General features: G+C 37.2%; 1 protein-coding gene across 1 annotated transcript; it reads right to left on the reverse strand.

Annotated features, from left to right (window-relative positions):
* Positions 1–708: 708 nt before the first annotated feature.
* Positions 709–11,520, reverse strand: LOC127949463 (protein GPR108-like). Its single transcript, XM_052546797.1, has 18 exons — positions 11,244–11,520; positions 9,849–9,962; positions 9,716–9,766; positions 9,543–9,625; positions 9,322–9,386; positions 9,112–9,233; positions 8,459–8,521; positions 8,268–8,363; positions 6,299–6,432; positions 6,147–6,222; positions 5,553–5,626; positions 5,341–5,458; positions 5,138–5,268; positions 5,015–5,058; positions 2,579–2,628; positions 2,413–2,496; positions 1,918–2,039; positions 709–1,836 (listed from the first exon to the last, which is right to left on the reverse strand). The coding sequence occupies exons 1-18, from the start codon at positions 11,334–11,336 to the stop codon at positions 1,749–1,751; spliced, it is 1,608 nt and encodes a 535-aa protein (XP_052402757.1). The 5' UTR covers positions 11,337–11,520; the 3' UTR covers positions 709–1,748.
* Positions 11,521–16,164: the final 4,644 nt, after the last annotated feature.

The raw sequence follows: 16,164 nt of genomic DNA on the forward strand, positions 1-16,164 counted from the left end.
AATGAGAAACGAGGTAGAGAAACAAAGTAGCTGATTCAACAAAGAAAACATATTGCAATATTGTTGGTGACATGAACCGAAACATTGTTTCAGAAAATTATTAACCCTCTAGTTTTGTTCGGGTTTTATTGTTATTACTTTAAAAACATTAATGTATTAGATTTTAGTTTTATACTTTTAGGCAATATATTAAATAGCTAATTACTAAATAGTTATGATTACCTGTTAACCATTTTTTTTTTAATAGGCAGCAAGACACTTGACACGAAGTAAAATAAAGTTATATAATTTTAAGCTTATTTTAATGGGGGGGAAAGATGGCATACTATTTTACTACATTAACATTTTACATGAGATATATATATATATATATTTCAAAACGTTTTAAACTTAAGGAAAATCAAAGCCATACATCTAAAAAAGTTTTGTCCAAAATTTGAGTTTGAGATCACTAAAAATGAGCTTTCAGTAGGATCAAGATCTGCTCAGCTGGTGGGCGGAGTCAGGGAGTGATTGACAGCATCCAGCTGCGTAACTCCTCCCATGTCCGAGAAAAACAGCTGATTTTTTTTAAATATACATTTTTAAAACAAAACAAGAACCAAACAAGCAACAACAGATGATGCGGAGATGAAGCGATGGAGGCACGTGCTGAAGCAGTGAATATACAACTCTTCTCTCTTCCCTCACAAAAGAAACAAGTCGATATTGAAGTTATTTGCTTTATTTCAAACTTGAACACAATTAGCATGATAAACCAGCAATTAACCAAGCAGGAAAAGCTTATTCTCTGACAGCTTGTGGAAATATCCTCCAGTTTAAAAGCACTGAGGGGAAGCTCTGGAGAGGTTTTCTAATCTAAACCGCTGCGAAGCTTCCCGCGCTTCCCGTGTGGACCGTTAGTTTTCAGTCTCTCAGTTATACACGGTGTAGCAGTGGTTAGTCCTTTATTTATAACTGTAGATCAATATTTCTAGTTGTTAAATAAAGGAAGGACAATTACAGAGTAGATCGAGCTATGAGTAAAATATCACACAATGAAGCAAAGAAGCAAAAGAAAAAATAATGTTATTTGTGTGTCGCATGTTGTTTTGGGAATCTCAGAAACAGGACAGAACATCAACATAACAGTCTTGAACGCTTTAAAGAAATTTACAACACCAGAAAACCTTCAATAAAATCTTAAATATATCCATCGGAGGAAAAAGACATGAACGTTCCCTAAATCTTTAGTTCACCTGGTGAAAAAGTCACGATAACCAACCTCTGTATTTACGCTAGTTTTAGAGAAGAACCGCTTCCAGTCGTCCGATCAAAAATAAACAGAAAAAAACCATGATATACAAACAACAGCATCACACTGCTTCAGTTAAATAATAAAGACATCAGGAAATAAAAGAAGGCTAAAATCAAACAAATCAAATTATCCTCACACATGCAGTATAATGATTGTACATGTTTGTAATGAAGGAATAAATGAGCGAACAAATTAAGGAATAGAGCAGAGTGACCACATCATTACTGTAAACCAAAGCATGAGATTCGGTCCGTGTCACTGTTATCCCAGAGTCTGTACGGGAAAATCGGCTCGTTATCTCACGGAAATAGTGTCTGCTGCGCTTTATTCTCATACGTTTTTTCCATTCCGTGTTTTTTCACTTGCATAGTGAGTCTGTGGGTACCAGGACAGCAATCTCAGGAAGGGGAGGAGTTAGAGAGTCCAGGCTCCGCCCTCTTTGATATGACACTCACAACGCAACCTCTCTCTGTCTCTCTCGGCCGTTAGACGTTTTCTTCACCTTGTGGATGCCCTCCAGCGCTCCGGATTCGGTTACACTGCGTGTGAGAGAAATTATATCACACACTGAACCTCTCGTATAGAAAGAGAGAAGGAGAGATGGAGAGAGAGAGACCTACACTTCATCCATCTCCAGGTCCTCCTCGTCCTGAGGCAGCTGTAGATACGGGTTATTCGATGCCGGACGGAACTTGAATCCCGTCAAGACGAAGAAGATCAGAGTAGAAACCTCCACTAAAAACTGCAAACACAAGGAGAGAAAAGACGGAAGTTCTGGTTAGTCGGAGCGATTTTCTGTGCTACAAACACACGGCTCCAGACTGTGACCAGAACTGCACATGAGAAACATCAAATAACCAGAATAACGGTACATTTAATGCAGGTAGAATAGCCTATATTCATTTTCCATACAGAAATGTTGCACATTACTGTTGTTAAAAATACATTTTGTATGCATCAACTCGAGCTCTGCTTTACGGTTAAATGTGTCCTACCAAGAAGAGTAACTGCTCTTATTAATGCAAAACACTAGTAATGTTCTGATTCAGTTATCTTTATTTAATACCCCCACCCACCAGCGCTAGTTATTTATGTTATAATGTTAGTGTGATTACCTCCCGACCCCACTGCCACTGGAACGGCACTGTGAGCTGCAGCAGTATCGCGATGATCCGCGTGAAGTAGATATAACACACGATCTGAGGACAGAGAAAACGCTTTCAGATGTCCACCTTAGAGACATGATCTTATCCTAGATGTGAATAAAGACAAATGTCTCACCATCACATAGTAATGTCTGAAGAGCTTCAACTTCTCCAGGTTCATAACAGCTGCACAAAAACGTAAATTGTGTATTTAGAAAAACAAATATACACACACAAACAAAAACAACATCGGTATTGATAACTATAGCGATAACTGTAACAATAATTATACTGATAAATGTGAGGATAATATCTAATTATAGTTACACCTCATCTTTTACAGTTATTGCTGTTATTGTTACAGTTATAACTATACTGATAATTCTTCTAATATATATTAACTAAATTAATAATTACACTGATAACTGTAGCAATAACTGAAAATAACTATACCGATAACTAAAGATAACTGTAGCAATAACTGAAAATAACTATACCGATAACTAAAGATAATTTTAAGATAATTATACAGATAACTGTGATGATAACAGATAATAACTATACCGATAACTAAAGATAATTTTAAGATAATTATACAGATAACTGTGATGATAACAGATAATAACTATACCGATAACTAAAGATAATTTTAAGATAATTATACAGATAAATGTGACGATAACTGACAATAACTATACCGATAACTAAAGATAATTTTAAGATAATTGTGATAACTGACAATAACTATACCAGTAAAGATAAACAAAAACTATACTGATAATTCTACTAATATATATAACTATAACAATATTTACACTGATAACTGTAGCGACAACTGACAATAACTATACCGATAACTATTAAGATAATTATACAGATAACTGTAATGATAGCTGATGATAATTACACTGATAACTACTATCTTTTACAGTTATTGCTGTTATTGTTACAGTTATAACTATACAGATAATGCTTCTAATATATATATATATATATATATATATATATATATATATATATATATATATATATATATATATATATATATATATATATATATAAACTAAATGAATAATTACACTGATAACTGTAGCAATAACTGAAAATAACTATACCGATAACTAAAGATAACTATTAAGATAATTATACAGATAACTGTGATGATAACTGACAATAACTATACCGATAACTAAAGATAACTATTAAGATAATTATACAGATAACTGTGATGATAACAGATAATAACTATACCGATAACTAAAGATAACTATTAAGATAATTATACAGATAACTGTGATGATAACTGACAATAACTATACCGATAACTAAAGATAACTATTAAGATAATTATACAGATAACTGTGATGATAACAGATAATAACTATACCGATAACTAAAGATAACTATTAAGATAATTATACAGATAACTTTGATGATAACTGACAATAACTATACCGATAACTAAAGATAATTTTAAGATAATTATACAGATAACTGTGATGATAACAGATAATAACTATACCGATAACTAAAGATAATTTTAAGATAATTATACAGATAAATGTGACGATAACTGACAATAACTATACCGATAACTAAAGATAATTTTAAGATAATTGTGATAACTGACAATAACTATACCAGTAAAGATAAACAAAAACTATACTGATAATTCTACTAATATATATAACTATAACAATATTTACACTGATAACTGTAGCGACAACTGACAATAACTATACCGATAACTATTAAGATAATTATACAGATAACTGTAATGATAGCTGATGATAATTACACTGATAACTACTATCTTTTACAGTTATTGCTGTTATTGTTACAGTTATAACTATACAGATAATGCTTCTAATATATATATATATATATATATATATATATATATATATATATATATAAACTAAATGAATAATTACACTGATAACTGTAGCAATAACTGAAAATAACTATACCGATAACTAAAGATAACTATTAAGATAATTATACAGATAACTGTGATGATAACTGACAATAACTATACCGATAACTAAAGATAACTATTAAGATAATTATACAGATAACTGTGATGATAACAGATAATAACTATACCGATAACTAAAGATAACTATTAAGATAATTATACAGATAACTTTGATGATAACTGACAATAACTATACCGATAACTAAAGATAATTTTAAGATAATTATACAGATAACTGTGATGATAACAGATAATAACTATACCGATAACTAAAGATAACTATTAAGATAATTATACAGATAACTGTGACGATAACTGACAATAACTATACCGATAACTAAAGATAATTTTAAGATAATTATACAGATAACTGTGATGATAACAGATAACTATACCGATAACTAAAGATGATTTTAAGATAATTATATAGATAACTTTGATGATAACTGACAATAAATATACTGATAACTAAAGATAATTAGTTATGGTGTTACTGCACTTTTAGAGTATAACTGTGTGTTATAGTTATGGTCATAGTTTTGGTGCCTGGTGTGATTGGGTCTTTACGACACACACAGTTCCTGTCAAACACACCTTTGCCGTCCGTGTTCGAAGCCTCCTGCAGGTGTCGGATGGACCTGTTAGACACAGAATCATAAAACACATCAGATGACAGTAAATATCATCACATCGGGAGCCTGGCGCACCGATACGCACCAGATGACAGGGAACAGGATGGCTCCACAGCAGATGAGATCCACCAGGAACAGGATCTCCCTCCAGAAAGTGTATTCACTCGTGCCCTCCTCCGTCTCCTCGATGATGATATAGGACACGTTAGCCAGAACCTGCAACAGACCGGCTTCAGTCACGGATAACAGCACACCAGGACTACGAGAGAAACGTGTCCAAACACACACCTGCAGAGGAATGACGATCATGAAGATCTTCTTCTCTTTGTCTGACAGGATGTATTTGACGAAGGCAAAGCCGGTGCCGATGAGAGCCAGCGTGATGAACAGAAGAGCCCCCTTCAGCCTGACACACAGAGATCATGCACACTGAAACATACACAGTACAAGCACATCTCTAAGCATGAGGAACACAAGGAGAGTGAAGGTGTGATACGCACAGGTGTGTGATGTAGTACATGACGGCCAAGCCTTCAATAGGATTCCCCTTAGAGTTGATGAAGTGAAAGTTGATCTGAGCAGAAGACACACAAACACTTGTGAGGATCACAATAACACAGGAACATGTTTCAAGTCAGCTCTGAACATATAGAATTAAATACTGCTTTATATTTATATGTAAATCAACACATTTTTGTTATTGTGTTTTTATATTTACATTGAAGTAGATGTAGACACATCTAAGTAAATGTATATATAACAGTTTCTATTGTCATATCAGCATCTAAGGCTATCTTCATGACAAAAACTGAAACACAAAATAAAACCAAATAAACACAAAAATTCCCACGATGACGGCAAGTATGGCCAAGTGCAATTCTTCAGAAGTTTTCAAATATTTTCTCCAAGTTCAAAGCTAACACGGTCAACAATTTAACAAGTCATGAAGCTATTTTTTTGAAGAAGTAATAAAAATAGCAAAGCACGATTTACGAAAACTGAAATGAAAATGAAAACGGAATATTAAAATCAGCTTTAATATTCCTAGAAACTATGAAAGTGTCTCAGCTGTGAGTGATCAGTGTTTTACTCACACTGTGGAACAGCAGAGACACAGCTTTAGTGTACGCCAGCGCCGCCATCAGCCAGTGGATCTTAAACACACTGTACCTGTCAAACACACACACATCATGAACACCAGCGGTTCCCTCACAGCGACAGGCCCTGTGTGTGTGTGTGTGTGTACCTGTACTTGAGCAGTGTGTACGTCCACACCACAGCCGCGATGAAGAAGATTGCAGCCATTGAGATGTAGAGGCGCGGCAGGGGAATCTCAGCCGCTGACAGAAAACCACTGGGATTCTTCTCTGTGATATTCACCTAACACACACACACACATTGTATTCTTAAATGATCTGACACCAACTTTTGCATAGATTTTATTGAAAAGTGCTTAGGGTCATGAGTCCAAAAGTTTTAAGATATATGAATATGCTTTTAAGTTTTTCTTGCCTCATCTTAACAAGCAAAGCAATTCAACATTAATTTCACAGTGTGTCTGTGAAACCTTGAGGTATCATTGTAGTAGTTTTGTGAGTGCATGAACGTCATGTAGGATGACCACATTTTAGTTTTTGCAAAAAGAGGACAGTGGCTGTGGGCCGGTGTGTGGTGGGTTGGTGGTTAATATGGAAAATGTCATTTCCATACCTAAAATACATATTTTACAGTTACTGCTATGCATACTGATCATAACAACAGCTAAAAAGCTTCCTACCAGTGGCCCTACTTCACAAAACTTAACATCTAGCACAGTTTTATCAGGCAGAATGCTAAATGTTTTCGATACAAGCATTTCAGTCAAATGTAACTTCAGCAACATTTCAAACCTTTAAACCACGTGGGAATATCAACCCATTAACAGTTTAAAAGTAGCCATAGGAAGAAAAAACCAAACGCAGACTTGACAACCCTGCATTCAACACAATCTGCAGGAGTCAGATTTGACTGATCATGGGTTGGGGAGAGAGAAATGGCTGACAGACAATGCAATATTACAACACAAAGTACCTGTACCACGTGGGAAACACTTCATGTAACGCATAAATGCGTGTAACTAATGTAAATTAAGCAAGGTAGTACACATAGGCCATGAAGTGTTGGCGAAATAACACATTGGCGAACCTGAGGGTAATCCATGGTATAGTGCTTAAATGGTATAAGTCCTTTCTTTCAAACAGAACCTGTTTCTTTACTTTGTGGGGTTCCACAGGGGTCGATTCTCGGCCCGATTCGGTTTTCTTTGTATATGTTACCCTTTGGATCAATTTTTCTTAAATAAATCATTACATAGTAGGGCTCCACTGTACTTGGTGGAACTGATTGAGAAAAATGAGGCAAAACGGTCTCTAAGGTCAGCTGTCCAGAACTAAACACTGAAGTAGAGATCAAGCTTTTGTAGCGATCGCTCTGAAACTCTGGAATGAATCACTGTTTTCTCTCAGATCAGCTCCCACATCAAGTGTTTTTAAACACAAGCTTAAAGAACATTTCCTTGCAGGCATTACCCTGTATATTGAATTTGTGGAGTTTATTTCACTGTCATTATATGTTTTGATTCTGTTTTATTATGTGTTTACTTATTTTACAGCACTTTGGTCAATGGTGGGTTGTGTAAAAGTGCTCAATCAATAAAAAAAAATAAAAGAAAGATAATGATTACATGATATTGAACTGAAACATTTAAACGGTTGATTCATTCAGAAATAAAAAAAACAGAGTTATGTTTCTCAGAGACACACAACGGTGTTTGAATTTTTGTTGTTGTCAAAATAGGCAATATGGCGTCTAAAGCATAAGTCTCTTAATTAACTTAAACTGTTGTAAAAAAATAAATAAAAAAAAGCAATATAACATTTGTAATCATGGTTTTTTGGAGTAAAAAACAGCACTCTTCATGTGAAACTGATTAACTATAGGAAGTTGTAGAGATGTATACATTTTCTGCTCTCATATCTTGAATTAGTGATTATTCTAAATGTATTTTAATGGACTGAATCAGGCAGTGAAAGAACACACTGGATGTGACGATGATAACTGCGTCGGGCTGACACTAATGAAGAACACTTTGCGGTGGGTATAGAGAGGGCCACAGAGTTTGATGCTGATCATGTGACCCGCGGCTCTGAGCCGGTCAGATGTGTCTGCACACTCACGTGGAGAGCGTATGGACTCGGCGTCTTGCCGTTGTGGCAGTTGTGGAAGTCCAGGTTGTAGAGGCCCTGCGAGCTCGCACTCATCGTGAGACGGAACTGAGCGGGAGAGAGAAGACAGGACAGGTTTGACATCAGTCACTGGTCTGTGTAACACTGTGTGTGTGTGTGTGTGTGTGTGTGTGGGCTCTCACCCTGAAGTTGTAGGAATCACCTTCTTTCTGCAGCTCCAGCCACTTCCCGTCAAATCTCTCCACCTGACGGGAACACGGTTCAAGAAGCAATGACAAAAACAGCTGCACACAAGAGTCATGAAACACCAGACTGCTTCCTCTCAGATTTGTGCTGCACGTCACTGAAGACAAATGTTTGCATCCTTTCAGTTTAATTATTGGAGAAAACGGATTAAATATTTTTGTCTTCCGTGTTTAAGATCTACACTGTGTTGACTATATCTCTCCGATGATGTGTTGGTATCTCATAATTACTAAGATGATAGACTGCATGTTCTTATCATACCAGAAGACGCTTTGCATAAATATTCACAACAGCACGAGCTGATGTCACTTTGACAGACACTTCAGATGCTGAGATCACACACATTACCTGAGAGAAATGATCAAAGGAGAGCGTTTGTTTCTGCTTTGTAAGAGTTCGGCACCAAAATATATGTTTGTGATGAGAAGTGCAAACGTCTGTGCATTCATTAGTGTTTTTAACTATGGGAGTGAAATGAAATGCTCTGAACACTAAACTGTGGTGACAGCAAACCAGTGTGGAAACAGTGGGATTCATGACCCTTTACACAAGCTTTAAAATCAGATTTAACAAACACACGGGTCTGTACCTTCTGGCTAACGGTGCTGCTGACAGCCGGCGTCTCTTCTGAATTCTCTTTCTGTTTCGTTGTCTGATCAACACTCGGCTCTTCTGGCTTCTCAGCCTCGTTATTTTCTCTTTTGGTCCTCTCTGAGAAACACAGACACCATCAACAGCCTTCAAACACACACACACACACACACACACACACACACACACACACACGCAGTTCTTTTACCTTTCTCTCCATCGAGTCTGGACTCCAGCGTGAAGTTATAATGACCAAAGTGCCTCACTTGGACTCTGCACACATCCACCATCACAGTTACCAGTTCATCATCACAGTAGCTAACACTTTATTTTACACTGTCTTGTTACATGTACCTACTACTAGAATAACAAAACATGATTCATAATGATGGGCCGGTGTGTTTCTCCTCACCGCTGGACAGGACTCACCCGTGACGCTTGGTGTCCATGATGAAGAGGATGAGCTCAGTGTCATTCTTACTGTTCTTCAGCTTACACTCCGGCCCCTGCTCCTGTAGAGATACACACACACACAAACACACACACACACGTCAGGAACACGAGATGAACTCAGGACAGAGAGAAGAGACACAGACACTCACGGTGTTGGACAGGATACCACTCACTCGAGACCAGGACAGACTGAAGCCCACCTGCAACACAAGACCACAGCAGCTGATGAATCACACACACACACTCTCGTTCTCACACACACACACACACACACTCACTCACCGTCCCGGGGTCACTCTTCTCCTGGGGCAGTCTCAGAGACAGCAGGTGGACGTCCAGATAGCCATCCGGAAAATAACCGAATGAGTTCAAGTGGACCACAGACCGCGTCTCATTCTGAGAGAGAGAGAGAGAGAGAGAGAGAAGAGGGAGAGAGAGAGAGAGAGAGAGAGAGAAGAGAGAGAGAGAGAGAGGGAGAGAGAGAGAGAGAAGGGAGAGAGAGAGAGAGAGAGAGAGAGAGAGAGAGAGAGAGAGAGAGAGAGAGGGAGAGAGAGAGAGAGAGAGAAGAGGGAGAGAGAGAGAGAGAGAGAGAGAGAGAGAGAGAGAGAGAGAGAGAAGAGAGAGAGAGAGAAAAGAGAGGGAGAGAGAAGAGAGAGAGAGAAAAGAGAGGGAGAGAGAGAGAGAGAAGGGAGAGAGAGAGAGAGAGAGAGTGAGAGAGAGAGAGAGAAGAGAGGCGCTCAGCATGAAGAGTTCATTATGTGTCAACATATGTACATATGAGAATCCCTAAATAATTCAGTTTATGACAGAGTCGCTACACAAGAGAAAGAAATGATAGAAACCATCAGATAAATGTGACCCTGGAGCACAAAAACACTCATAAGGGTCTTTTATTTATTTATTTATTTATTGAGATTTAGGCCATAAAATAATCGTTCCATTGATGTATGGTTTGTTAGGAGAAGATACAAATATTTAATGCATATTACTAATCAAAAATGAAGTTCAGATATATTTACGGTAGGAAATTCACTAAATATCTTCATGGAACATGGTCTTTACTTAATATCCTAATGATTTTTGGCATAAAAGAAAAAGCTATAATTTTGACGCATACAATGTATTGTTACTTATATACCTCAGCTACTGAAGACAGGTACATGTGTGTAAATAAAACCCATAAATCATCAAATAAACCAAATGAAGGCTACAGTATAAATCATTAAATCGATTTTAGTCAAAATTAATGTAAGCCATAAATACACAAATAGGCTACTTTTGTAAATAACAAATCATTACGTTTTTGAGGTCAATCATTAAATACGTGAAATAGATTAGATAAATTAATTATTAGATCTAAAATAAATAATTACATAAGGGACACATGAGACACACATACCATATGTGAAACACAAGTTTAAACAAGGGATATAAATCATTAAATAAACGATAAAGCAATAAATTCATCTTTTTATGTACAAGGAACCTTTATTTAAGTAAGATAAAAGAGTTACGTAAACCAAATGCTTAAATAAAGGAGATAATTTATTAAAGAAGCTGAATTCATTAGACAAGTCAGTAAAAAGTGAAATAAACGAGACAGATCTGAAATCACGTTGAATAACTGTATAAATGAGTATAAATGAGCTGATGGAGTATAAATAAAGAGAGACAGACCTTGAGTTCGAGCTGGTGGATCCTCGCGCTGATCTCTGACGCCATCAGGATGAAGATCACCACACTCACCAGAGACTTCATCATCTTCATCATCCTCCTCCTCACACGCTGTGTGCCGATCACTGAGCCGTCAACAATCAATCTGTCTGCCAGAGGGTCGACACTCACTCATCGGATCGCCAGTTTGTTTCCAAACTCTTCCAGCTGTACCTCCACTTCCGGGACGCGTGAGCGAATACACGTCATCACCGACCGCGGGGGCGCGCGCGGCACAGCGCCTCTACTGGCGGGAGGACACGCTTCCTCAGGAAAACAGTAACTGGATAGAGTTGATATTATAAATATATAAACTACCTCCAAGCTGCCGAGCGTAATCTATAAGTTAATTATTAAAAAAATTGGTCGACCTTTTCCATTTTGACTCATAATTTCAATGATCAAATGCAATTTTTTAACCAGTTAACCTCAAATTTGAATATTTCAATTACAATCACAACTATTGTTCAAACACACACACACACACACACACACACACACACACACACACACACATATATATATATATATATATATATATATATATATATATATATATATACATGAACTTTATTGAACAAGGATGATTGTATTTCAAATGGCAAAAATATCATAAATACAACCCCTAGTAATATTATTAAATGGCTTATCATTTTTGACCAACCGGTGGCGCTGTAGTCAAATCTTTTTGTGTTCTGTGTGAGGTGGCAATGGCAAAGTTTGTTGTTATTATTTTAAAGCATCTGAGTCATTTTGGAAACATGCCTAAAATTTTTAGAAGCTCAAAACAGAAAAACAGTTTCATTTAGTGACACGAAATCCATAAAATTTTGTCAGCACAGTCTGAAGAGGAGTTAAAAAAAATAGGTTTTCAACATGAATCAGAATGGCGGAGAGGAAGTTCAGCCATTTATGGTTCAGTCAGTTATCAATGTTCTTGACATGTTCCAAGGGCAACCTCATTTACAATATGATGATGTATGCAAAAGTTATTAGTGTTTTCATAAATTGCTTTATAACTTTTTGAGTACCCTCAGGGCATGGTGCCAAGATGCTTACTGATTTTAATAATAACAAAGTCTAAGCATTCTTAAAATATTTAATTTTTTGACAGAATTCAAAATGGAACTTTGGATATGGTTTGACTTGGCAGGCTCCACCGAATCTAAAGAGACCAGTTTGATTTTTGTCAAACCATTCAGAAGTTATTAGCAAAAATATGAATTTTTCATATCTCCTGAGCACTAAGGGGCACAGCGCCGAAACATTACAGGAAGCCTCAGGTCATGCTTGTAACAACACACACCAAGTTTGGTCTCAATACACCAAACCTCATATGCATTTTTGTATTGCTTTTTTCACCTATCAAAATTCATCAATGGCTCCCATGATGCATTGCGGCAAGAATAAATTATTAGCTGAATTGTTTCAGTAATTTCCTTTATTCTTACTAGTCTATTTTTTATGTTACTTTTAGTAGTTTGTTTACTAATCACAATCACAGGGTTGTTATAATCAATGAGGTCAATCAAATCTGTTTAGGCATTAATTGAGTTTTGTGGACACCCATGTTTTGATTTTCTCTCGTCTGTTTGTTACAATTCAGTTGTAACAGCCAAACCAAATCTGACTTTAAAAATGTTAGGCTCAAGAGCCCAACTAAAGCAAACACTGACCACTATAATGGTGACACAGAAATAGTGATTTTCATCTTTGTTGATTCTGCATTTTAACATCATGTCTCGCCAATAATGGTCAATCATCAGAAATAAAAGTTAATAATATTATATTATATATGTATTTTTTAGGTTGGACTCCGGGATGCTTCACCTGTGGTGCTCACACAAAGCAAGTGTTCATGTGTGGCAGGCACTGCTTTGTGCAATCACACGGTTGCCTAACTCTTTCAAAGTGCTCATTTTTCCCAGCTTAATTTATCTGTTGTACCCCCTGAGCTTAGCTGCACTGAAAGAGAACAATCCTGGCATAAACCACGAACAATGGTAATTAAAATCCGAATTTTAGCCTTATCTATAAGACTGTATAATCACAATATGTGACATTGTGAAACTTAGACTAAAATCTCAATGTAATTCTGAGATCAGGAGCATCAAAGTTAAATTTCATCCATTTAATTCACCATGATTTCAATATTTGACATGATCTTATTCAGTTCATATTAAAGATATCAAAGTTATATTTTCACAGAGTGTGCTTTACATTATGTTGGATAATTTTATGTAGAAACAGTTTTTTTTTTTTAAGTGCATTCTATGTTTGTAGTTTCAACATTGTCATTCTCTCTAATATTACTTGCATTTGTCTGTCAGGGTGTAAAACCAGGCCCCATCAATGCCATGGTCATCACAAGACCAGTAGCAAATCGTACTACACAAGGTGGAGTGAGGTAAGTTCAGCAAATAATTATTTTTTTCTTTAGTACAAGGATGCTGAGGACAAAGATAATTTGTTTAACAGCATAAGGTCTTGCAATGAAATGCAGCAGTGTTCTTATGCATTTAAAGCAACAACAATTTTCAAGCTAAACATTCCCCTACAGAAGTGGACTCTATAGAGGGATGGTGGGCCTTTTACCAGATCCATGCATGTTTAGAGTTGAGGAGGCATACGCAGTATTCAACCTTGAGGACAAGCCACTTGTTACCACCATGAACATGTCACCTGACAAGCCACTTATAGAAAGTGCATTCGGGTTGGTCCAGGAAGGAAGCGTGTTGTCCTACCAGCAGCCTGTCTTAACATCACGGTACATCACACTACATGATGCCCCATCAACTCCACCTTTGCCTCTTGAAGGACATCATCTTGCTCCATCTAAATGCATGTTTGTTTGCACCGAGGAGGAGCTCTTACACCTTCAAAGTCTAACCACACCATTAGATATGGCTAAGAAAATTGAAGAGGCAACACGCGAGCAAATTCAGAGTTAACTTAAAAAATGGCAATGAAATAGTAACAGTTAAAGCAGTGATCCTCAAATCTGGGTCACAAGATCCACTTTCCTGCAGAGTTTTGTGGTAACCATAATCAAACACACCTGCCTGTGGTTTTCTAATGATCCTAAATACATTGATTACCATGCAGGAAAGTGGATCTCGCGAGCCAGATTTGAGGATCACTGAGTTAAAGTAAGCCATAAATGTGAAATAGCATACAAGTACTCAAAATAAACAGTCATATAAGAGTTGATCTCATTTGATCCATGTCTTCACTAATGCCTTGTTTTGATAATTTGACAACAGACATGCAACTGTAAAAAGTTGATTAATGTTAACACTTTGGGAAAGTGTGATGACACAATCAAAAAGTTTGTTTTGTTTAATCCTCCTGATGACTCGTTCCACATGCACACGCAGTCTTGCTATTGCCTGTGTTTCTTTCACCTGGTGTGCTGGCATCTGCTTTAACCTGGAGAGAAACGGTGGACAGTACACTTTGCAACTGACACAGTCACTAATCAGAAAGCCTTTATCAACCATAACTGCCATGTCTTCTGTCAGTCTTTTTGTTATCCCACACTGTTTAAAGAGCTCCCTGTCACTCGTTGACCCAGCATAAAGCTGAGAGACAAATGTCACTGGTCCATGAGGAGCTATTCCAATGAGGCATTTCATTGTGCAGTGAGATTTGTAATTTGAGTACATTTCACTTTGGAGTAGTGGTTAGGACGGTGTTTGACATCTGATCTCAGTGCAGTCAATGATGACCTGTGTGTCTGGGAAATCCGTGAACTCTTCAAGGAGGTTAGATTTCACATCAGCTGCTGAAAGCCACACACACACTGATCCCAGCAGTGTATAGAGGTAGTTTGTCCACGTCGAAATTATTCTGCTCACTGTGGAAGGATGCATATGAAATCGGTGTGCCAGGTCTCTCTCCTTTTAAACCAACTGACAGGTAGATAAGGAAAAGAAAAAACTAATCGATTGGCTGCAGCAGCTGTCTCTGGAAAAGTAAAACATGCATGAAAGGTAAGTTAAGTGTATAAAAACATATAGATAACACATTGTAAATACTGCCCTGTACTGTGTTCTGTAAATGTACAGTCACACTTATCGTGTGCATGCAAGTATATAACCTACCTCTGATGGTGGCAGTACACGTGTGATATCTTCATGCTTTCTAGCAGATGATTTCGATCTGGACACACGAATGATTTTGTGCACGGATGGCTCGATTAGCCACCAGAATGACATCAGGTGACGGTAGCTGGGAAACCTGTAAGCAGAAGTCTTATACTGAATACATTTACAAATTGTTTACATACATCTAAAACTGAGTATATGTGATCACATCTAAATGTAAGATTCTACCAATGTTTAGACTTACCTTGTGTAAAATCTGATGTCCTCATCTGAGCCGAAAAACCGCTCCAATCCAAAATCACGCTGAACGTGTAGCTCATGTAGCTGTTTTTTCAGCTCCTCCACTTCATTAGAGAGTTCGTCTACTTTAGCACATGCCAGGTCTAATGAAGAAGGCTCAGGAATGCTACAGTAATCATGATCCATTGTTACATCCATGGGTACGGGTTCAGCGGATACCACTTCGGCAGGCCTCTCTCTCCTCTCCCACACACTGGGCCGCAGTGCTTTAACTGTGTAATTATTCCAGGCAAAGAGCACTGGCACAGCGCCAGTTACTAACCTTCTCCGTGCCTCTGGTGTTTGCGGTTCACTAAACTGATCAATGCTAAAATGTTTACTGCAAACCTTAGAATTGCTGGTAGGACAAAAATCGTCTCGGCATATGTTCACAAGCCACCGTTTTCTAATGTCGACATCTGCAGGAAAACTGTGAAAACTTAAAGTTCCGTTGAACTTTGCAGAAGATGTACATAGCGGAACACAACAGTGTGCGCTGT

Source organism: Carassius gibelio, chromosome B1 (assembly GCF_023724105.1).
Source record: "Carassius gibelio isolate Cgi1373 ecotype wild population from Czech Republic chromosome B1, carGib1.2-hapl.c, whole genome shotgun sequence".
Taxonomy (NCBI): domain Eukaryota; kingdom Metazoa; phylum Chordata; class Actinopteri; order Cypriniformes; family Cyprinidae; genus Carassius; species Carassius gibelio.